Here is a 22,774-nt window from a genome sequence, read left to right on the forward strand (position 1 = left end):
CGGTAGAATCGACTCCGTAGAATTGAAAATGCGACGGAAACACATTGAACTTTTATTATTCGGTACATGAACATTTAAGGGGGAAAAATACATTTCTGCACTGTCATCAAGCACTGAGTTTTATCCGCAACAAATCCGTTTGGAGCGAAAATTCGGATATTTTCTTGGTGATTTTTTAGAATATTCGCATGAAAATCTGTCGCCAGTTGGATGAAACCTCGTTTATGTGCCACATTGGCTTACACAGTTTTCAGGTTGGGTCCCTGTCCTGCTCTTATCACATTACATATTCCAAGAGATCGTCATCAACTACATGTAAAATAAAAATGCATGACAAAAGTTTAAAAGACAGTGGTTTCTTTATTTGTAAATTAAAAATCACAAAAATATTAGCTACAAACAATAAAAAATATTAACAACAATTGGTTGATTGTACAGTCCAGATGATTATCATTTCCTTATAGTTAATGATCACTACTCAATGTCCAACATTATCATACAGAGTGAAATTCACTGGGACTCCTGCTGAGTGAGTGGGGTAAAGAAGGAACTCGCTCGGCCCATCTCCTGACCGTAGTGTCTAGGCTCAAACAACACAACACCCTCCCTGATACTCTGAACCAGAACACTTGTACTTTATATTGCATTGTAAAACAGCTCAAAAGCAAAAGGAAATGACAAGACAAAGGATTTGTGACTATATTACAGCTCCTTGAACAAATTGAAATGAGAGCAGCATTTGTGCATGCGTGGTGTGTCACCACACAAGGTGCATGATTTGGTACCTTAAATACAATTCATCTAGAATGGACCCATAAGACCACACTTCTTTACAAGGGCCCAAGTAATACAAAATGCTAAATGGACCCTCGTATTCTGGAGCACTGCAAAATCCCTCACACAAACAAGGACGGTTCTCTTTAACAGGAAAGTTGTACCAAAACCTTCTTCTTACACCGTGTTGAGAAATAAATACTGTGCTTCTAGGAGAGCATGGATTCAGAGTAGATCATGTATTTGTACATACCGGATTGTAATACAACAAAGAAACATTAACCTCCCAGATTATGTTCATATTATTCGTATATGCATCCATAGCAACTGACAGGAGATAAAATGAAGTGAGTTTACATTCCTATAACCTTGACTAATAAACTGAGAAAAGAAAAGGCTCTCAATGTCTCCTGTATAGAACACCCCAGCTCCTCCAGAGGGTGGGATTAACAGTCTTGAATTTGCAGTTTCAAATCCAATTTCACCTCTTAATTTTCCCAAAGTCTTTGCAGAACACACCTGATTGGACACTATGAAAGTGGGCTAGGACTATAAGCTGTGTTGATGAACAACGTCCGAGGATGACGTGGGACAGTGTGAACCTTTAAGAGCCATCCAACAAGGAAGGATAAGGACCACTTCTTACAGGCCGCCATTTACACAACCAACTGATCCAGTGGGCTTGGGTTCAAAGGGCATACTACATCAACCGCTGCAGAGCTAGAGATATGTTGCTGTGACCTACGCTCCCCGGGTGTGTTGGTTTGACCACAACATGTGGCAAAGCCATTCCAAGTGGAAGGGAAGACCGTGTTGTCTGTATCTGGAAACTAGGAGACAAGGGCTAGGGGTACCAGTATCCTTCCCCCAATGGAGCCGATCAAAAGATATCCTTCTATTCTGCACTCACCTATTGTACAGGCACAAAAGGAGTAACAAATCAAATGACAGAATGAATAGGGAAGTGATTGAGCTCGAGTCAGTTGAGTTGGGAAAGACCATGGAATCAACATCCTGCTCTATTAGCGGAAAATCAAGAGACGTGCTCGGTACAGTAACAAGTTGGATGGCGACAAGGATGCCCGTCTCCTTGGAGTGAAATTGCAATATCCACTTTAAGGCCTTTAAAACATGCAGCTACATTGTTCATGTCACATTTACGTTCAGTTTGTAGTGTACTTTACAGACATGGTAGGGTCCAGCTGTATTTAGGAATGGGTTTTCAATATTTCATTATTAAGGCAGTTCCGACCAAGGACAACGTTCCACTGACCAAAACAAAGCAAGCTGGTCTCATTTGGAAATATTACTGTTTTCACTTTTTTAATCCCACTGTACTGTGTATTCATTCAATTGAAGGTCTTAGAGACCCAAAGGTGATTTGACTTGATAAAGGTCAAGTATCAGTGTGGTCTGTGGGAGCAATTCGTGGACTCCAGTTATGTTTTCAGATGAACACAGATTAAAAACATGGGACAGTTGAAAGGAACATACAAATGCTCGAAAGATGCATTGCGCAACCATAACAGCTCGGAAAGAAATACAGACATCCAGCAGTATATGAGTGTTAATGATTCAAATATAAATTCAGAAATACTTTCAAATTAACAATCCACTCCGGCACTTGAATATCCATTATTGGCTAGTGTATTTTTCCTTTACTGGCACAGAGAAACAAAGTCTTTCTCCGACCCTCTGCAAAGAGCACAGAGAGTGAGTGTGTCTGCCTGTCTGTGTGAGAGACCGAATAATAACATTGGTTCTCCTTGAGGAAATGATACATCTCTTTGATCCCTCCCTCCTCTCGCTTTGCCCCAGCGTTGCTGTGTGCATGTGCCCATGGTTAAGACGGGCACTTTGTCATTCTTTCGGAGAAAGAAATAGAGCAATCCTAAACACAGTTCATGTCTCTCCTTCACCCCTGCCTCTTTCCCTTCTGGAGGCCCACACCCCAAACTGGGGTCGTTGGGGGCCACTGGGTTGAGTGGGCATGGAGGGCCTGCTGTGTCTCTCCCGCTTCCTCAGCTCCTGGTCACCCCGCGTGGCGCTGGCTGGCTGGAGCGGAGGGGAGAGTGCACCCCCTATGTGTGAGCAGGCTGGGGTGACGTCTCTGTCCTTGTGTCCTTGGCCATGCTGAGGCTACCTGGTGTGGATCAGCTCCTCCCTGAGCCAGCTGGGCAGAGGCTGGCCCATCTTATAGAGCAGCTTGGACAGCTCTATGTTGTGGTCCCTGTAATGCTCCCTAAGGAAGGCGCGAGACTGCCACAGGACGAGAGAGAGAGAGCGAGAGGGGGAGAGTCAAATATAGGGTCATATAGTTACAAGACAATTTTGAATAGACCAATACATCATTTATAGTTCCCACCTTGGATACAGTAATTGCCCATTTAGGTGGTGTTCAAATTATATACAAATATTAAAATGTTATCATGAATATCTAACTTTTATGCACAGGGAACAATACCACATTACATTGTCTATGATCTGTAGTTAACTTAGTGTGCAGAGATTTTTTGCCCAGATACTGAGCAACTCAGGCAGCGGGCACTGCAGCTCTGTGAGTCTCATGAGCCCTGCCATTCTGACTGCAGCAGAGAGAGAAAAATCACCCGCCATTACCCAGCTAATTACCTCCGAGGTGTCTGTGCCAAAACAGTCAAGGTAACTTCAAGGACCTGAGCTGTGCCCACTGCCCACCCTGCCCCCCCTCACAACTCCACTCTATGTCTGCTCATTAGAGACACTGCCCGATCTGGTGGCTTTCCAAACCCAGCCTGAAAGGAGCGGAGTCTGTCACAGACAAGCAATGATAAAGCAGCACTGACTGTAGGAAATACATATTTTTTTCCTTCTATAAAATCTAAAAATACTTGCTTTTCAAGGTGACAAAAGTTAAATAAGTGTGGAATAATTGAATCCACTTATCTTGAGGGAAAGGTTCGTAACTTACATCTGTGTCCATCTCGGGGTATCGCCGTCCTTTACTCTTGCCCAAGCATTTGGTCTTCCCCCCATCTAACAACTGGCACCAGAACCCTTTTTTGGGATCAAACCTAGAACAGAGGAACACAGAACCATAAAACAGAGGAGGGCCAGTCAAAGATGATGAAAATAAATTCCCAACCTAATCAAAAAGGGAACAATCCTGAACAGATGGTTTGCGGCTCTTCGTGTTTAGAGAAGAGATGCGGGACAAAGCATATCCATTGTCTACAGAGGATGTGGCAGACAGATGTGGCTGTTTACAAGGATGGCTGAGTGATTATGTGGTCAAGCATCAGAGGCAGAAACAGAGATATGGGGGGGGGGGGGGGGGGGGGGAGCTGGAGACCAGGGGGAGGCAGAAGAAAGGGAATAGGTTGGCAGAGAGATGTCAAAGTGATGGTAATCCCTCCAGAAGGGAACATTCTGAAAAATCACATCAAAGCTGTTTACAAAGCAAGCACCTCTGCTCTAAACAGGAAAGATAGGCTCCTGCACAACCACACGGGTGTTGGCCAGCTCAACGCATTAATACGCATAATGTTACATTCCACAACGGTTAGGGAAACAAAAGCCTTCATGTGTTGGCTCCAGCAAGTGGGTCTACAGTGGTTTCGAAGCCCGAATAAGACACTCACGCTAGGATCTTGTGGTAGTTCAGTGTGTTCGTCAGCCCAAGGAACTTCTGGATCTTGTCCATCAAAGCAAAAGGCTCTGTTCTCAGCACCTGACCGTCCAGAACCAGAATCTGAAGAACCAGTCACAACAGCACAGTAGGTCAGATAGACTAGGTGAGCGATCTTAAATTCAACACCGACAACAGCCTATACACACACGCACGCACACTGTACTAACCACGTTCACATAGCATATACAGACTGAATAAATGTTTGTTTCCATTTAAGCACATGCTTATGCACAATCACTGTAAAACACACATGAGTATAAGCATGCACACCTGGGACCCAGATGACCAAACATACCTGGCTGAGGTGGTAGTGGTTGAGCCAGCGGCCCAGATGGGTGGCGTACCAGCCCGGTACCAGACAGCGGTTCTGGAGCACCCGCAGCTTGATGGGGGCATTGCGGCCAGCAGTGATGACGTCATGGAAAGTATACTTCAGGGCGACTGAGTCACCATGGGCACGTTGGTGCTGGGGCAGAACAGACAGATATGACGTCACAGTCAGCCCACCTTGCCAGATTCCTCCAGAGTGCTGTGTCCTTGCAGAGGGCATTCCAACTCATTTCACACTCCTACAAACCGGTACATCACCTATTTCTATACCAGGATATTAGATACTTTATTTGCAAGCTCAAGGGAAATCAGCAATGCGGCTGACCTGGAAAAGGAGTAAAGCTACCCTCAAGCCACCCACAGCATTTCACCCAATTGCTATCCCTATAATAGAGTCTGGTGTTGGAAATGGAACGATGGGAAGTGTTTTTTCTCTGGGAGGGAGGCTCACCTGGTACCATGAGTAGGCCCTGTCTGCAGGGTTGATGAGGATGGTGATGATTTTGGCCTTGGGCAGGAGGGCGGCAGCCCGGCGTGCAGCCACCTCCGAGTCAAAGTAGTTGGCGCTCTTCTCAAAGTAGTAGTCTGAGCTGGTGTTGGAGGGTAGGGGAAAGTACTCCATGTACCTGTTCCAGCGAGGACAAACAGACAGAGCAGTTTGAACCGGATTAGATGAATCTGTCACCAAAAGACAATTCATTATCACCATTTAAAGTACAACAACAATTGCTTGACAAAAAGGATCAGAATGATTCAAGATAAACAATGTCATTCCTGTCCATATAACAAATAGCAACATCCTAGTTTTATTTGTCATAAATAACTATGAAAATGATTAAATGTTCTGGATAAAACATATGACTGCACCGGCAAAAACCAGTCACTAGCAGAAAGAGACCAATTTTCCACAACCGAGCCCACCACACATTAATACAATGGTCTGCTTTCTGTTAATCAATGATTGAGCTCAGAGGGGGATGAACCAAAGCCTCTCCCTTTGAAGGATGAAACATTCCTCTAAAGCCAAAAATACTAAACTGGAATATGTCTCAAAACAGTTGGTTTAATACAGTATGAAAAGCATGGCGGGTGAACATTAGACATTTCTCTTTCCATTCTAACATGCTGCCCCCAAAACACAACCAGGAATGTTGGAAATGTCTTGGAGAAGAGGAATTAGTGCCGTAGTGGTGGCAATGAAAATGATAAAAGTAGAACAAGGGAAGTCACGTACCAGTCGATGCCTCTGTGGTAGTTGTGGCCATTGAAGAATTGGATCTCCTCAAAAGTCTCCTTGCTGGGGTAGTTACTGGTCAAATCAGGATGCATCCCCAGGAACAGATACAGGGCTGTGGTGCCTGCACAAAGACCAGCAGTTTTCATGAGTATTGCTTATACAAATATCCAATATAGATACTATTAGGCAATGTACATTTTTGTTAGATATTAGACATAGTGCCTTCAGAAAGTATTTGCACCACTTCAGTTTTTCCAAATGTTGTTGTGTTACAAAGTGGGATAAAATATATTTAATTATAATTTTTTGGTCAACGATCTACACAAAATACTCTATAATGTCAAAGTGGAAGAACAATTCTTACATGTATTAAACATGAAAAATAGAACACTAATATATCTTGATTAGATTAGTATTCAAAGTCGTGATTAGTATTCAATGTCGTCTTGATAAGAAACTCCAGTGTATATTTGGCCTTGTGTTTTAGGTTATTGTCCTGCTGAAAGGTGATTTCATCTCCCCGTGTCTGTTAGAAAGCAGACAGAACCACGTTTTCCTCTCAGATTTTGCCTAGTCTTTGCCGATAACAAGCATACCTCACAAAACGATGCAGCCACCAACATTCTTGAAAACATGAGTGGTACTCTGATGTGTTTTTTTGGGTAGGGATTTTCCCAAAAATAACCCTTTGTATTCAGGACAAAAAGTTTATTTATTTGACACATTTTTTACTTTAGTGCCTTGTTGCAAACAGGATGCATGTTTTGGAATATTTTATTCTGTACAGGCTTCCCTCTTTTTACTCTTATTAGTATTGTGGAGTAATTACAATGTTGTTGATCCATCCTCCGTTTTCTCCCATCACAGCCATTAAACTTTGTAATTGACTGGAAACCCTGAGTGGTTTCCTTCCTCTTTGGCAATAGAGTTAGTAGTAGTGACTGGGTGTATTGATACACCATCCAAAGCCTAATTAATAACCATGCTCAAAGGGATATTGTCTATTTTTTTTTTTACCCATCTACCAATTGGTGCATTTCTTTACGAGGCATTGAAAAACCTCCTTGGTCTTTGTGGTTGAATCTGTGGTTGAAATTCACTGCTCGATTGAGGGACCTTACAGATAATTGTATATGTGGGGTAGAGATTGGCTAGTCATTTAAAAATCAGGTTATTGAATTATTATTGAACACAGGGTCAATGCAACTTATGTGATTTGTTAAGCACATTTTTACTCCTGAACTTATTTAGGCTTGACTGGAAGGGGTTGAATACTTACCGACTCAAGAGATTTTAGATTATTTATTTTTGATTGATTTCCAAAAAGTTCTACAAACAATATTCCACTTTGACATTATGGGGTATTGTGCGTAGATCAGTGACACAACATCTCAATTTAATACATGTTAAATTCAGGCTGTAACTCAAGAAAATGTGTGTGTGTGGGGGGGGGGGGGGGGATCAAGTAGGTGAATATTTCTGAAGGAATTGTAAATGCCAGGGGTGTAAAGTATTTAAGTAAAACTACTTTAAAGGACTACTTAAGACATTTGAGGGTATCTGTAATTGACTTTTTTTTGTGACAACTTTTACTTCACTACATTCCTAAAGACAATAATGTACTTTTTACTTCATACATTTGCCCCTGGCTGTCCGTCAATTTAATGATTTTTTAAATTTTTTATTCTGTCTGTTTTGCTTAATAAGGAATTTGAAATGGTTTATACTTTTACTTTTGATACTTAAATACATTTGAGCAATTCCATTCACTTTTGATACTTAAGTATATTTAAAACCAAATCATTTTAGTCTTACTCAAGTAATATTTCACTGGGTGACTTTCACTTTTACTTGAGTCATTTTCTATTCAAAAGGTATCTTTACTTTTACTGTGTGATAATTCTGCACTTTTTTCACCACTGGTAAATGCTAAAAAAAATTGGATATATTTCTGGTTCTTACCAGAGCTATTTACTACCCATCTGAAATGTGCTATAGCTTTAAATAGCAACAGGTCTACCTAGAGGCTGAGAGCCCAAAACACTCAACTAAGTAAGAGATAAAGTGCCAGGTAAAGAGGAGTGGTGGATGTAAAGTTGACAGACAAGATGGCTGATGAGACTATAGTGAATGCTGGTGCAGTTTGGTAATTACAATGGTGAAATGTGTAAATTTACTCTCAGACCCAACCCCCTAATCCGTTTTTATTGAAAAGATTAACATTGTCATTTTACAGCAGTCTCAGGAGGGCTATTGCTCCCTTAAGACATCTTTAAGAAGTTTAATTAGGCTACGCACTAAACCTGAAATTCCCATTTAGTGGGAAGCAGTCAAGGTTACAATAAAACCCAATGACTGACTGCTTGACTGCCACTGTGGTGATCCTATAAATTAAATAAAGTGTGTGACACTCCGTAAATGACTGCCCAGATGCCAATTATCCATCCCTTCTCTCCTTGCTGTCAATAAACAGAGGTTCAAGGCTGTTCCATGCTAGGCAGAGAAGCGCTTGTCCTTCTGGTGCAGTGGTGCAGTGGATAGTCTACAGTTAGTCTACTCTACACACCACTAGGGTATGGCTATCTGAGACACAGTACATTATCTATAATGTCTCTGGATGTACAGGTAACTTCCAAAATAAAGGAAACACTTGAGTAAATGGGGGATACAAAGTACACTGCTCAAAAAAATAAAGGGAACACTTAAACAACACAATGTAACTCCAAGTTAATCACACTTCTGTGAAATCAAACTGTCCACTTAGGAAGCAACACTGATTGACAATAAATTTCACATGCTGTTGTGCAAATGGAATAGACAACAGGCGGAAATGATAGGCAATTAGCAAGACACCCCCAATAAAGGAGTGGTTCTGCAGGTGATAACCACAGACCACTTCTCAGTTCATATGCTTCCTGGCTGATGTTTTGGTCACTTTTGAATGCTGGCGGTGCTTTCACTCTAGTGGTAGCATGAGACGGAGTCTACAACCCACACAAGTGGCTCAGGTAGTGCAGCTCATCCAGGACGGCACATCAATGCGAGCTGTGGCAAGAAGGTTTGCTGTGTCTGTCAGCGTAGTATCCAGAGCATGGAGGCGCTACCAGGAGACAGGCCAGTACATCAGAAGACGTGGAGGAGGCCAACAACCCAGCAGCAGGACCGCTACCTCCGCCTTTGTGCAAGGAGGAGTAGGAGGAGCACTGCCAGAGCCCTGCAAAATGACCTCCAGCAGGCCACAAATGTGCATGTGTCTGCTCAAACGGTCAGAAACAGACTCCATGAGGGTGGTATGAGGGCCCGACGTCCACAGCCCAACACCGTGCAGGACGTTTGGCATTTGCCAGAGAACACCAAGATTGGCAAATTCTCCACTGGCGCCCTGTGCTCTTCACAGATGAAAGCAGGTTAACACTGAGCACATGTGACAGACGTGACAGTCTGGAGATGCCGTGGAGAATGTTCTGCTGCCTGCAACATCCTCCAGGATGACCAGTTTGGCGGTGGGTCAGTCATGGTGTGGGGTGGCATTTCTTTGGGGGGCCGCACAGCCCTCCATGTGCTCGCCAGAGGTAGCCTGACTGCCATTAGGTACCGAGATGAGATCCTCAGACCCCTTGTGAGACCATATGCTGGTGCTGTTGGCCCTGGGTTCCTCCTAATGCAAGACAATGCTAGACCTCATGTGGCTGGAGTGTGTCAGCAGTTCCTGCAAGAGGAAGGCATTGATGCTATGGACTGGCCCGCCCGTTCCCCAGACTTGAATCCAATTGAGCACATCTGGGACATCATGTCTCGCTCCATCCACCAACATGGCGTTGCACCACAGACTGTCCAGGAGTTGGCGGATGCTTTAGTCCAGGTCTGGGAGGAGATCCCTCAGGAGACCATCCGCCACCTCATCAGGAGCATACCCAGGCGTTGTGGGAGGTCATACAGGCACGTGGAGGCCACACACACTACTGAGCCTCATTTTGACTTGTTTTAAGGACATTACATCAGAGTTGGATCAGCCTGTAGTGTGGTTTTCTACTTTAATTTTGAGTGTGACTCCAAATCCAGACCTCCATGGGTTGATAAATTTGATTTCCATTGATAATTTTTGTGTGATTTTGTTGTGAGCACATTCAACTATGTAAAGAAAAAAGTATTTAAGAAGAATATTTAGTTCATTCAGATCTAGGATGTGTTATTTAAGTGTTCCCTTTATTTTTTTGAGCAGTGTATATTGAAAGCAGGTGATTACATCACAGGTGTGGTTCCTGAGTTAATTAAGCAACTAACATCCAATCATGCTTAAGGTCATGTATAAAAATGCCCAGTTGCCCATTATTTTGGCTACCATGGCTAGAATAGGAGATCTCAGTGACTTTGAAAGAGGGGTCTCAAAGGAGTATAGGGGGTTTAAATGGTGTTTGTTTCTCAGTCACCAGATCTCGACCCAATTTAACACTTTTGGGAGATTATGGAGCAGTGCCTGAGACAGCGTTTTCCACCACCATTGACCATACACCAAATGATGGAATTTCTTGTGGAAGAAAGGTGTCGCATCCCTGTAATAGAGTTCAAGACAATTGAAGAATCTATGCCAAGGCGCATTGAAGTTGTTCAGGTGGCTCGTGGTGGCCCAACGCCCTATTAAGACACTATGTTGGTGTTTCCCTTATTTTGAGAGTTACCTGAATGTTAAATGACTACCCCAGAGGAAATTCCTGCCACTATTTCAATGTAATTTCCTGTCATGGAACCTAAATGTGCATTTCCGCTCTACCTCTGGGGGATGACGAAGGCTTCTTATACATATTCACAAATTGGGAGATGGAATTTCCACGTGGCGTTGACAAACATCCACAAATAGGGCACTGACAGCTGTCAGTGTAGCAAGCTAGCATGATTACCTTATCTAGATAGCTAGCCAGCCATCTTGCTAACCTTATCTGGAGCATGTAGTGACTTTTAGTGGTCAAAACCATTCTTCTTGGGGGGACGGGGCAAGCGGGTTTTGCAAAATGCCATCCTATCACGCAATTAAACCATTTATAAAACGGTCAGATATATATTTATAACACAGACTAACTAAAAAATAAATAAACATTTATTTTCTTTCTCCAATGGATTTTGATATTTTTTAAATGGTATAAAAAAGTGGAGGTGGCCAATAACTTTGGAATAACTTTGTAGCTGTTTCTAATTAACAAACAATGCCATGCTGGTGGCTGGTAACAAAAACACCCCAGCCCTGGGCAAACCAGATGGGATGGCATATCGCTGCAGAATGCTGTGGTAGCCATGCTGGTTAAGCGTGCCTTGAATTCCAAATAAATCACTGACAGTGTCACCAGCAAAGCACCCCCACACCATCACACCTTCCGCTCAATGCTTCACGGTGGGAACCACACCAGCTGAGATCATCCGTTCAACTACTCTGCGTCTCACAAAGACACCGAGGTTGGAACCAAAAATATCAAATTTGGACTCCAGACCAAAGAAGGTGAATGCCTGATTCAAACAGTCTCCTCTGAACAGCTGATGTTGAGATGTGTCTGTTACTTGAACTCTGAAACATTTATTTGGGCAGCAATTTCTGAGGCTGGTAACTCTTGTGGACTTATCCTCTGCAGCAGAAGTACTCTGGGTCTCCCTTTTCTGTTGTAGTACTCATGAGAGCCAGTTTCATCATAGCACATAATGTTTTTTGCGACTGCACTTGAAGAAACTTTCAAAGGTCTTGAAGTTTTCCACATTGACTGACCTTAATGTCTTCCAGTAATGATGGACTGTCATTTCACTTTGCTTATTTGAGCTGTTCTTGCCATAATATGGACTTGGTCTTTTACCAAATAGGGCCATCTTCTGTATACCACCCCTACCTTGTCACAATACAACTGATTGGCTCAAACACATTACAAGGAAAGAAATGAAACAAAATGGCCATTTAACAAGGCACACATGTTAATTGAAATGCATTCCAGGTGACTACCTCACATCATGAAGCTGGTTGAGAGAATGCCTAGAGTGTGCAAAGCTTTCATCAAGGGAAAGCGTGGCTACATTGAAGAATCTCAAATATCTTTGGATTTGTTTAACACTTTTTTGGTTACTACATGATTCCATATGTGTTATTTCATAGTTTTGATGTCTTCACTATTATTAAACATTTCTTTCCTTATAATGCGTTTGAGCCAATCAGTTGTATTGTGACAAGGTAGGGGTGGTATACAGAAGATGGCCCTATTCAGTGTTACGAAGAAAATTGTTTTAAAAAAAAAGTAAAACCTTGAATGAGTAGATGTTTCTAAACATTTGACTGGTAGTATGTGTATATACATACGCATACATATAAATAAAAAGATATATATATATTTTTTATATGTATGCGTATGTATATACACATACTACCAGTTTTTATATATATAAAAAGAAATAACTATATATAAAAAATATATATATAAAAATAAATATATAAATAAAAATAAATATATAAATATTATACAATTAAACTCAGTTTTTCACAATTCCTGACATTTAATCCTAGTAAAAATTCCCCGTCTTAGGTCAGTTAGGATCATCACTTTATTTTAAGAATGTGAAATGTCAGAATAATAGTAGAGGGAACGATTTCAGCTTTTATTTCTTTTATCACATTCCCAGTGGGTCAGATGTTTACATACACTCAATTAGTATTTGGTAGCATTGCCTTTAAATTGTTTCACTTGGGTCAAACGTTACGGGCAGCCTTCCACAAGCTTCCCACAATAAGTTGAGTGAATTTTGGCCCATTCCTCCTAACAGAGCTGGTGTAACTGAGTCAGGTTTGTAGGCCTCCTTGCTCGAGCACGCTTTTTCAGTTCTGCCAACAAATTTAAGCCATTTTGCCACAACTTTGGAAGTATGATTGGGGTCATTGTACATTTGGAAAATTTGGAAGAACCATTTACGACCAAGCTTTAACTGATGTTTTGAGATGTTGCTTCCACATCTATCCACATAATTTCCCTTCTTCATTGAGCCATCTATTTTGTGAAGTGCACCAGTCCCTCCTGCAGCAAAGCACCCCCACAACATGTGCTTCACGGTTGGGATGGTGTTCTTCAGGTTGCAAGCCCCCCCTTTTTTCTTCCTCCAAACACAACAATGGTCATTATGGCCAAACAGTTCATTATGGCCATAAAGTTAGTACTATACCGTAGTCTGGCTTTTTTTATGGAGGTTTTGGAGCAGTGGCTTCTTCCTTGCTGAGCAGCCTTTCAGATTATGTCGATATAGGACTCATTTTTACTGTGGATATAGATATAGTACCTTCAGGTGTTTGGAAATTGCTCCCAAGGATGAACCAGACTTGGAGTTTTTCTGAGGTCTTGGCTGATTTCTTTTAATTTTCCCATGATGTCAAGCAAAGAGGCACTGAGTTTGAAGGTATGCCTTGAAATACATCCACTGGTACACCTCCAATTGACTCAAATGATGTCAATTAGCCTATCAGAAGCTTATAAAGCCATGACATAATTTTCAGGAATTTTCCTAGCTGTTTAAAGGCACAGTCAACTTCGTGTATGTAAACTTCTAACCCACTGGAATTGTGATACAGTGAATTATAAGTGAAATAATCTGTCTGTAAACAATTGTTGGAAAAATTACTTGTGTCATGCACAAAGTAGATGTCTAACCGACTTGCCAAAACTATAGTTTGTTAAGAAATTTGTGGAGTGGTTGAAAAACTAGTTTTAATGACTCCAACCTAAGTGCATGTAAACTTCCGCCTTTGAATCATATGTCCATGACCCGCCAAACTGTGCTTCTTAACACCCGCCAGCTTAACCTGGAAGCCAGCCGCACCAACGTGTCTGAGGAAACGCAGTTCAACTGACAATCGAAGTCAGCCTGCAGGTGCCCGGCCCGCCACAAAGAGACGCAAGAGCGCGAAGAGCCAAGTAAAGCCCCCCCACCCAGACAAACCATCCTATAACCTGGACGACGGTGGGTCAATTTTGCGCCGCTCTATGGGACTCGCCGGTCACGGCCGGTTGTAACACAACTTGGGATCGAACCTGTAGTGTCCGTAGTGACGCCTCAAGCACTGCGATGCAGTGCCTCATTAAATATCATATTGTACAAAAACAATATATGTTGTTTACTGCTCACCTGTCTTCTGTGGTCCAATGATGAGCAACTTCGGGAATCGGTCGCACGTCTTCTCTTTGGACCAAATGTCTTTGTGCCTTTTGTCCTCACAGGGGTCCTATAGTGACAGAGTTAGTTCACCTGGTAGTTCAGTTCAGTAAACGGCAAGGTGCCTCAGGATAAGTTGCCATGGATGTGACTTTCACACACACACACACTCTCTCTCTCTCTTCAGGCTCCAGTATCATATCTAGCGGCAGTCTGTTTGTAATTAAAGTCCACCACTGACCTAGCCAGGGGACTTCAGTGTTACGTGATTAAAGCCAGCCAAGAAAGCAGTGAGGGGGTGTACAAACATGCGGCACAATGGTTACAGGCAACCGTATCCACCCTGTGGGACCAACGATGCCTATCGGAGGACATGTAGCTTTTAATTCCGCTCAAATGAACCCAACCAGTCTAGTCCAACAGAGGTTTGAAGGAGCGGACTCAAACATTTGGTTACTGATTCACCCCTTGATCAATTACGCTTGTACAAGAAAGGACTTGGGAGAAAACCCATAGTCAGTACCAGGCAGGCTGCCTTTTCATTGGTCTTCCTGAGCAGTAAGTAGCCTTCAGTGGATCTGTGTCGAAAATAGTTCAGAGCAGCCCTGCGAGGCGAGCATCTTCATGTGTCTCGGGGTCAATCTGCATGTCAAGCGGACGCCAACTGCCTTCAATCTACCTGCCTCCTTCCCTTCCGTCCCCACTGACATCTGCCTGATGGGTAATGAGGTGACCAGGATATCACATTAATCCCAAGACACTTAACACGGTGCTGTGATGAAGAAGCCTTTGGACCCAGGCAGGCACAAGTTTGCTCCAAACTTCAAAGGGAGCCGGCCGGCACACATTAACCTCTCCACTTTGTGAGAACTCAATATTGACAGTCAGTGTGAGCAACTGCCAAGATGGCACTTGGACCTCTTCGGGAAGGAAACCTGTCTTCTCTCTGCGTTGATGGGAAACGGTGTCGGAGAGTGGTACTGTGGAAGCAGGATCACCACAACACCACAGTTCAAAGAGCCAGCCTCTCCTAAGCTGTACCTACCAAAATAAGATTTGCACTGTATGACGCAATGGAGTCAGAAGGCAACATCTCTTCTATCTAGTCTTCTCTTAAATGACAGCCGGGTTTATGATAGTCCCGAGTTCCAAACACCCAGTGACCCCACAGCTCTCATGGCCTCTCACACAAACACACACACACACCTGCCAGATGGGGTCCCTCTCCTCGGGGAAGATCTGGAAGTAGCGCTGGGCCAGCTGCACAGGCGCCAGGGTCTGCAGCCGCAGGTTGGTCCATGTCTGGAGGAACTTCACCAGGTTTCTAAAGGTGTACAGACCCAGACGGTCATTCCCGTAGTTGGACAGGTGGGTCATAAAGATGCTGATCTGTGAGGACAGAATGGAAAAAAAAAAAAAAAAAAAAACAGAACGACATTCAGAGGGAAAAAAAAGACCACGCAACGCACTGTCTCCAACCACCCTGGCACAAAATGCATTTCAAAAAAAGGGGGGGGGGGAGAAAGAAGAAATAAAAAGGTTTTCAAAACAGCACAATCCGTGATGGCGAAATGCATTCAACTCCTGATGCTAGTGGTGGAAGTGTGTACGGTCTCACCGGGTTGAGGAGCACCGTGAGGAAGAGCTCCCCTCCGTTGATGAGTTTGTCCAGCTCCTTGGGTCCTCCAGGATACTCGTTGTAGAAGATGGTGTGAGTGAACAGGCCACACGTCTGCCTGGGCAGCACCTGCAGTGCATTAACACACACACACAATCAATATTGCATAGCAACACATCTGCACAGTGGGGAGTGTACTAATAGAAGCAGACCCTGATACCCAGTGGATAACTAATCAAATACACAAAAGCCCAAACATGGCCACTCGGTCAGAAATGCTTGAGGACACTCTTTATTCCTCTGGGTTGTCTACACTTCCAGCTCAGGCGGTTCAATATCATTATCCCAATAAGCTAGAGTGGTCACACTGTCATTGTGGAGAATGAAATATGACGTAGCTCAATTTAGTCTGTCAGCGAACCCATTTCTCGATCCTAACACAAAGTCTCTGTCCTAACATAGTTAAAACACAACAACCCGCAAATCGGTTCGCATCTGAGCACCCAATCACAGGAGCAGAACGACCTGAAAAAGCATCGCACTGTCTGTTCAGCCGAGGTGCACGGTGTATCAAGTCGTGCCCTGTCATAGCTGGGGCCGTGGGTAAAAATAGCAGCGAAAACAGCAGTGAAATGCTTAGGGAGGGAAAGGAAGGGAAGGCAGGATGTGCAGACTGAGGCTCCCAGGCTTTTCTCTCTCTCTGATTTTTGAAAACACAGAGCGGCTAACGGCCCCGCGCTAACGGGAGCCACAGACTGCTGATTAAGGGGTAAAGAGGGAGTGGAAGAAAGAAGAGGAGGGAGAGAAAAATAAATAAATCTATGTTTACACCTCAGAGGGTCTCTGCCAACTACCCAGTGAATATTTCACAGGGACGTGTGGAGGTCGGAATTAACGTCTCCGTGACATCCTCGCACTCCTCCACCAGACAATGAATAAATAACTGAAAACTGCTGGTGCTAGAAAAGGGGCCTTCTAACAGAGATCAGAATTAGAGTTCAAATCATAAACACATTGGGTATAAAGAAAATACAAAATGTCTTTCAGCTTTAAAATGTATGAGACATTTGAGCGTAAATATCTTACCCAAGCACATGGACAGAAAACGACACTTCGGGCCTCCCGGGTGGCGCAGTGGTTAAGGGCGCTGTACTGTGCCATCAGAGTCCCTGGGTTCGCGCCCAGGCTCTGTCGTACCTGGCCGCGACCGGGAGGTCCGTGGGGCGACGCACAATTGGCCTAGCGTCGTCCGGGTTAGGGAGGGCTTGGTCGGTAGGGATGTCCTTGTCTCATCGCGCACCAGCGACTCCTGTGGCGGGCCGGGCGCAGTGCGCGCAACCAAGGTTGCCAGGTGCACGGTGTAGCCTCCGACACATTGGTGCGGCTGGCTTCCGGGTTGGAGGCGCACTGTGTTAAGAAGCAGTGCGGCTGGTTGGGTTGTGTATCGGAGGACGCATGACATTCAGCCTTCGTCTCTCCCGAGCCCGTACGGGAGTTGTAGCGATGAGACAAGACAGTAGCTTGGATTGGATACCACGAAATTGGGGAGAAAAAGGGGTAAAATTTTTTAAAAATAAATAAAAGAAAAAAAAAAGAAAAAAAAGAAAACAACACTTCGTAGAGATACCGTAAATAAATTGGCATGGACAGCGATATTACATTTGTCTGAAAACGACAGCGTTTCTCGTCACGTCACAAGCCAAGCCGTTGTCTTTGTTGATTTTGGCAGGGGCTGTCATCGCCGGTGAGATTTGTCATGTAGAGAGAGCTTAACATAGCAATGTCCATTATGATCATTCACACGACTGTCTGTGTCAGCGGGCTTCATTTCCTGGGAAGGGGAGGGAGGGGTAAAACACTGATGGAGAACGGGAGTGAATAGACCACGCCAGCCTCACGGTGTGGCGGCACGTCTACTTCGGCACGACTACGTCTTCCCTTTCCTGCACTCTCCTCAGCGCCGTTACCACGAGCTAAACCAAAAATATTCAGACACACCGAAAACAAAACTTTGTCCTCTGAAAGGCACATGCCTTTCAATATCAAGCACTTACCAGGAGCCAGAGCTTTTATCGATAAACATAACTGGGCGAACTCTAACCAGAGTTAAATGAATCAAACAACCTCAATTGAATACTTCTCGTTAAATTATATGGAACACAAAACCAAGTCTTTGAAATATCAACACAGATAATTTCAAGAACAGCTAGTTTACACATAGAACTTAGTGTGTGTGAGTGTGAGAGTGAGTGTGAGTGAGTGAGTGAGAGAGCGAGCGAGCGAGAGAATTAGGATAGGGGGTGATTGGGCCGAGTCCTTACACTGATGCCACTGTGGTAGAAGCCTCGTCTGAAGCGGGCAGGTTTGAGGTGGGGGTACTCCTCCGTGCTGGTTACCTTGATGCCCCACACCTTCTTCCAAGCGTCGTACAACTGGACGTGGACGGGGTACACCCCAGAGTGGTGGGGAGCCACAGCGTAGCCCATGTTGGTGGGGATGCCATGCTCCTGGGCGGAGAGAACCGGTTGATTCAACACATTATAATTTAATTCACCCGTGCTATTTTTCTACCTTTTTAAAAATCAACCGTAACAGTAACATTCAAACAGAAATGCATTTTTTTAACAGCCACCCATCTCCCAGTATCAATATAACAAAATCCTCAGTGTGTAGAATATATAGAGTGTGTGTAAAGACTGCAGAGGCCACCCCAACCTACCTGCGCAAACCTCCTGTTGAGCAGCATCTGTTCGGCCAGCACGGATTGGTTGTGGAAAAGGTGGGGCTGCATGTGGCTCCACATGTGGGGGAACCACCAGAACTCTTTCCCATAGGAGAGGAGCAGGTCATCACCCAGGTCCTCCTCATCCGTACCTGGAGCATAGAGACAGAGGGAGACTGGGAGTTTAGTCTAGTCTACACATACGCAGGCATAGGTGTGTGGTGGTGATGAAAACCTAGCTATTAGCGCCGTGAAATTTGGAAGTTGATTCATTAATAAGCATAAAAATGTGCATTTTCTCCCCCTGTTGTTGATATTCAAATCTATACATTTTCTTGGTGATGTACATCATGATCAATGGTATGCTCTGGAACATGCGAGGCTTGGATTGTCTGTCGTGAGACATTCTATTATAAGCTCTGCCCTGGGTTTGCCTACACAATCATACAGTGGGTAACTGCCTGTCCACTCACCAGTATGGAAGAACTTCCCAGAGAAGCCCAGGTTGAAGGTGAAGTTGGGGACGACGGTTCGGAGGTAATTCTGGGTCTCCAGTAGGGCCTGGACAGAAGGGGACATGGATAACTGTTAGGAGTCATTCACATGCATTACATAAATTATACACACTGCCGTTCAAACGTTTGGGGTCAATTGGAAATGTCGGGCAGGTAGGCAAGTTGAGAACAAGTTCTCATTTACAACTGCGACCTGGCCAAGATAAAGCAAAGCAGTTCGACACGTACAACAACAGTGTTACACATGGAGTAAAACAAACATACAGTCAATAATACAGTATAAACAAGTCTATATACGATGTGAGCAAATGAGGTGAGAGAAGGGAGGTAAAGGCAAAAAAAAAAGCCATGGTGGCGAAGTAAATACAATATAGTAAGTAAAACACTGGAATGGTTGATTTGCAGTGGAAGAATGTGCAAGGTAGAGATAGAAATAATGGGGTGCAAAGGAGCAAAATGAATAAATAAGTACAGTAGGGAAAGGGGTAGTTGTTTGGGCTAAATTATAGATGGGTTATGTATAGGTGCAGTAATCTGCTCTGACAGCTGGTGCTTAAAGCTAGTGAGGGAGATGTGTTTACAGTTTCAGAGATTTTTGTAGTTCGTTCCAGTCATTGGCAGCAGAGAACTGGAAGGAGAGGCGGCCAAAGGAAGAATTGGTTTTGGGTGTGACCAGAGAGATATACCTGCTGGAGCGCGTGCTACAGGTGGGTGAAAAAAGTATAACATAAAATTGATCAGAAATACAGTGTCGACATTGCTAATGTTGTAATTGAGTATTGTAGCTGGAAACGGCTGATGTTTTGTGGAATATCTACATAGGCGTACAGAGGCCATTATCAGCAACCATCACTCCTGTGCTCCAATGGCATGTTGTGTTAGCTGATCCAAGTTTATCGTTTTAAAAGGCTAATTGATCATTAGAAAACCCTTTAGCAATTATGTTAGAACAGCTGACAACTGCTGTGCTGATTAAAGAAGCAATAAAACTGGCCTTCTTTAAACTAGTTGAGTATCTGGAGCATCAGCATCCGTGGGTTCGATTGCAGGCTCAAAATGGCCAGAAACAAAGAATTTTCTTCTGAAACTCGTCAGACTATTCTTGTTCTGAGAAATGAAGGCTATTCCTTATGAGAAATTGCCAAGAAACTGAAGATCTCGTTGATCTTCATTGTAAAGGGTTTAAACACTGTTTCCCATGCTTGTTCAATGAAACAAACAATTAATGAACATGCACCTGTGGAAAGGTTGTTAAGACACTAACAGCTTGCAGACGGATGGCAATTAAAGTCACAGTTATGAAAACTTAGGACACTAGAGGCCTTTCTACTGACTCTGAAAAACACCAAAAGAAAGATGCCCAGGGTCCCTGCTCATCTGCGTGAACATGCCTTAGGCATGCTGCAAGGAGGCATAAGGACTGCAGATGTGGCCAAATGCAATAACAGCGCTACAGGGAGACAGGACAGACAGCTGATCCTCCTCGCAGTGGCAGTCCATGTGTAACAACACCTGCACAGGATCGGTACATCCGAACATCACACCTGCGGGACAGGTATAGGATGGCAGCAACAACTGCCCGAATTACACCAGGAATGCACAATCCCTAAATCAGTGCTAAGACTGTCTGCAATAGGCTGCGGGAAGGTGTACTGAGGGCTTGTAGGCCTGTTGTAAGGCAGGTCCTCACCGGCAACAACGTCACCTACGGGCACAAACCCACCGTCGCTGGACCAGACAGGACTGGCAAAAAGTGCTCTTCACTGACGAGTCGCGGTTTTGTCTCACTAGGGGTGATGGTTGGATTCGTGTTTATCGTCGAAGGAATCAGCGTTACACCGAGGCCTGTACCCTGGAGCTGGATCGATTTTGGAGGTGGAGTATCCGTCATGGTCTGGGGCGGTGTGCCACAGAATCATCCGACTGAGCAAGGGCCATTCCCCCCAGAAATGTCCGGGAACTTGCAGGTGCCTTGGTGGAAGAGTAGGGTAACATCTCACAGCAAGAATTGGCAAATCTGGTGCAGTCCATGAGGAGGAAATGCACTGCAGTACATAATGCAGCTGGTGGCCACACCAGATACTGGCTGTTACTTTAGAGTTTGACCCCCCTTTGTACAGGGAAACATGATTCCATTTCTGTTAGTCACATGTCCGTGGAACTTGTTCAGTTTATGTCTCAGTTATTTCATCTTGTTATGCTCATACAAATATTTACATGTTAAGTTTGCTGAAAATAAACGCAGATGACAGTGAGAGGAGTTTACACATACACACACATGCACCAAATCAGTATTCAGAACCCTTGACCTTATCCACATTTTGTTACAGCCTTATTCCAAAATGGTTAAAATACCCAATACCCCATCATGACAAAAACAGGTTTTTCAAAATGTTTGCAGGGAGGTGACCAAGAACCCAATGGTCACTGACAGGGCTCCAGAGTTCCTCTGTGGAGATGGGAGAACATTCCAGAAGGACAACCATCTCTGCAGCACTCCATCAATCAGGCCTTGATGGTAGAGTGGCTAGACGGAAGCCACTCCTCAGTAAAAAGCACATGACAGCCCACTTGGAGTTTGCCAAATGGCACCTAAAGGACTCAGACCATGAGAAACAATATTGTCTGGTTTGATGAAACCAAGATTGAACTCCTTAGCCTGATTGCCAAGCGTCACATCTGGAGGAAACAAGGCACCATTCCTACGGTGAAGCATGCTGGTGGCAGAATCACACTGTGGGGATCTTTCTCAGAGGCAGGGACTGGGAGATGAGTCAGGATCGAGGGAAATATGAACAGAGCAAAGTGCAGAGAGATTCTTGATAAAAACCTGCTTCAGAGCACTCAGGACCTCAGACTGGGGTGAAGGTTCACCTTCCAACAGGACAACGATCCTAAGCACACAGCCAAGACAACGCAGGAGTGGCTTCTGGACAAGCCTCAATGTCCTTGAGTGGCCCAGCCAGAGCCCGGATTTGAACCTGATCGAACATCTCTGGAGAGACCTGAAAATAGCTGTGCAGCGACGCTCCCCATCCAACCCGACAGAGCTTAAGAGGATCTGCAGAGAAGAATGGGAGAAACTCCCCAAATATAAAAGTGTGCCAAGTAGCGTCATACTGTACCTAAGAAAACGAGGTCGTAATCACCGCCAAAGGTGCTTCAACAAAGTACTGAGTAAAGGGTCTGAATACTTATGTAAATGTGACATTTCAGTTTTTGCTTTGTCATTTTGGGGTATTGTGTGTGGATTGATGAGGGAACAAATCTATTTAATCCATTTTAGAATAAGGCTGTAACGTAAAAAAACTAAAAACTAAATACTTTCCGAATGCACTGTACATTAACTATTTTGGATGTTTACTGGACAGAGAGATATGAAAGGGGTGAAAGGTAGGAGAGAGATCTGAAAGAGCCTTTTTCCTTTTGTCACAGCTTCCATGTGACTTAGATCGCTAGACCACCCCAGGCCACCACATATGCATTCTTTATCGGTCGCTCCAAGAAGCACTGTAGTTAGCAGTAGTATTTCAGTCCACACATTTTCCCACCGGCACAGACAGACAAATGCGCTCTCCCTCCCTCTCTGACAAACACACACTGATGTGAGTTGTTTATTGTGCCTCCAGCATCTGTCTCATCATCCCTCTATACTTCATTACCCTGTCCACATTCACTTTGCATCTGGGTCTATTTGCTTTTTTTTTTTAGGTTTAGCCCCTCTCTGCCACAGCTCAAA

General features: G+C 44.0%; 1 protein-coding gene across 2 annotated transcripts in view; it reads right to left on the reverse strand.

Moving 5' to 3' along the window:
- Positions 1-340: 340 nt before the first annotated feature.
- The window catches only part of LOC110534188 (bifunctional heparan sulfate N-deacetylase/N-sulfotransferase 1), a 106,545-nt gene continuing 84,111 nt past the window's right edge, over positions 341-22,774 (reverse strand). For both annotated transcript variants that reach the window (XM_036933298.1, XM_036933299.1), the window contains 12 exons: positions 18,994-19,081; positions 18,518-18,672; positions 18,120-18,305; positions 15,799-15,927; positions 15,387-15,569; positions 14,154-14,250; positions 6,009-6,132; positions 5,226-5,400; positions 4,740-4,910; positions 4,395-4,504; positions 3,725-3,827; positions 341-3,033 (listed from right to left, as the gene is read on the reverse strand). In XM_036933298.1, coding sequence (XP_036789193.1) covers positions 2,914-3,033; positions 3,725-3,827; positions 4,395-4,504; positions 4,740-4,910; positions 5,226-5,400; positions 6,009-6,132; positions 14,154-14,250; positions 15,387-15,569; positions 15,799-15,927; positions 18,120-18,305; positions 18,518-18,672; positions 18,994-19,081 — 1,641 coding nt within the window. In that variant the 3' untranslated portion in view covers positions 341-2,913. The remainder of the gene's footprint in view (positions 3,034-3,724; positions 3,828-4,394; positions 4,505-4,739; positions 4,911-5,225; positions 5,401-6,008; positions 6,133-14,153; positions 14,251-15,386; positions 15,570-15,798; positions 15,928-18,119; positions 18,306-18,517; positions 18,673-18,993; positions 19,082-22,774) is intronic.

The sequence above is a fragment of the Oncorhynchus mykiss genome, chromosome 10 (genome assembly GCF_013265735.2).
Source record: "Oncorhynchus mykiss isolate Arlee chromosome 10, USDA_OmykA_1.1, whole genome shotgun sequence".
NCBI lineage: Eukaryota > Metazoa > Chordata > Actinopteri > Salmoniformes > Salmonidae > Oncorhynchus > Oncorhynchus mykiss.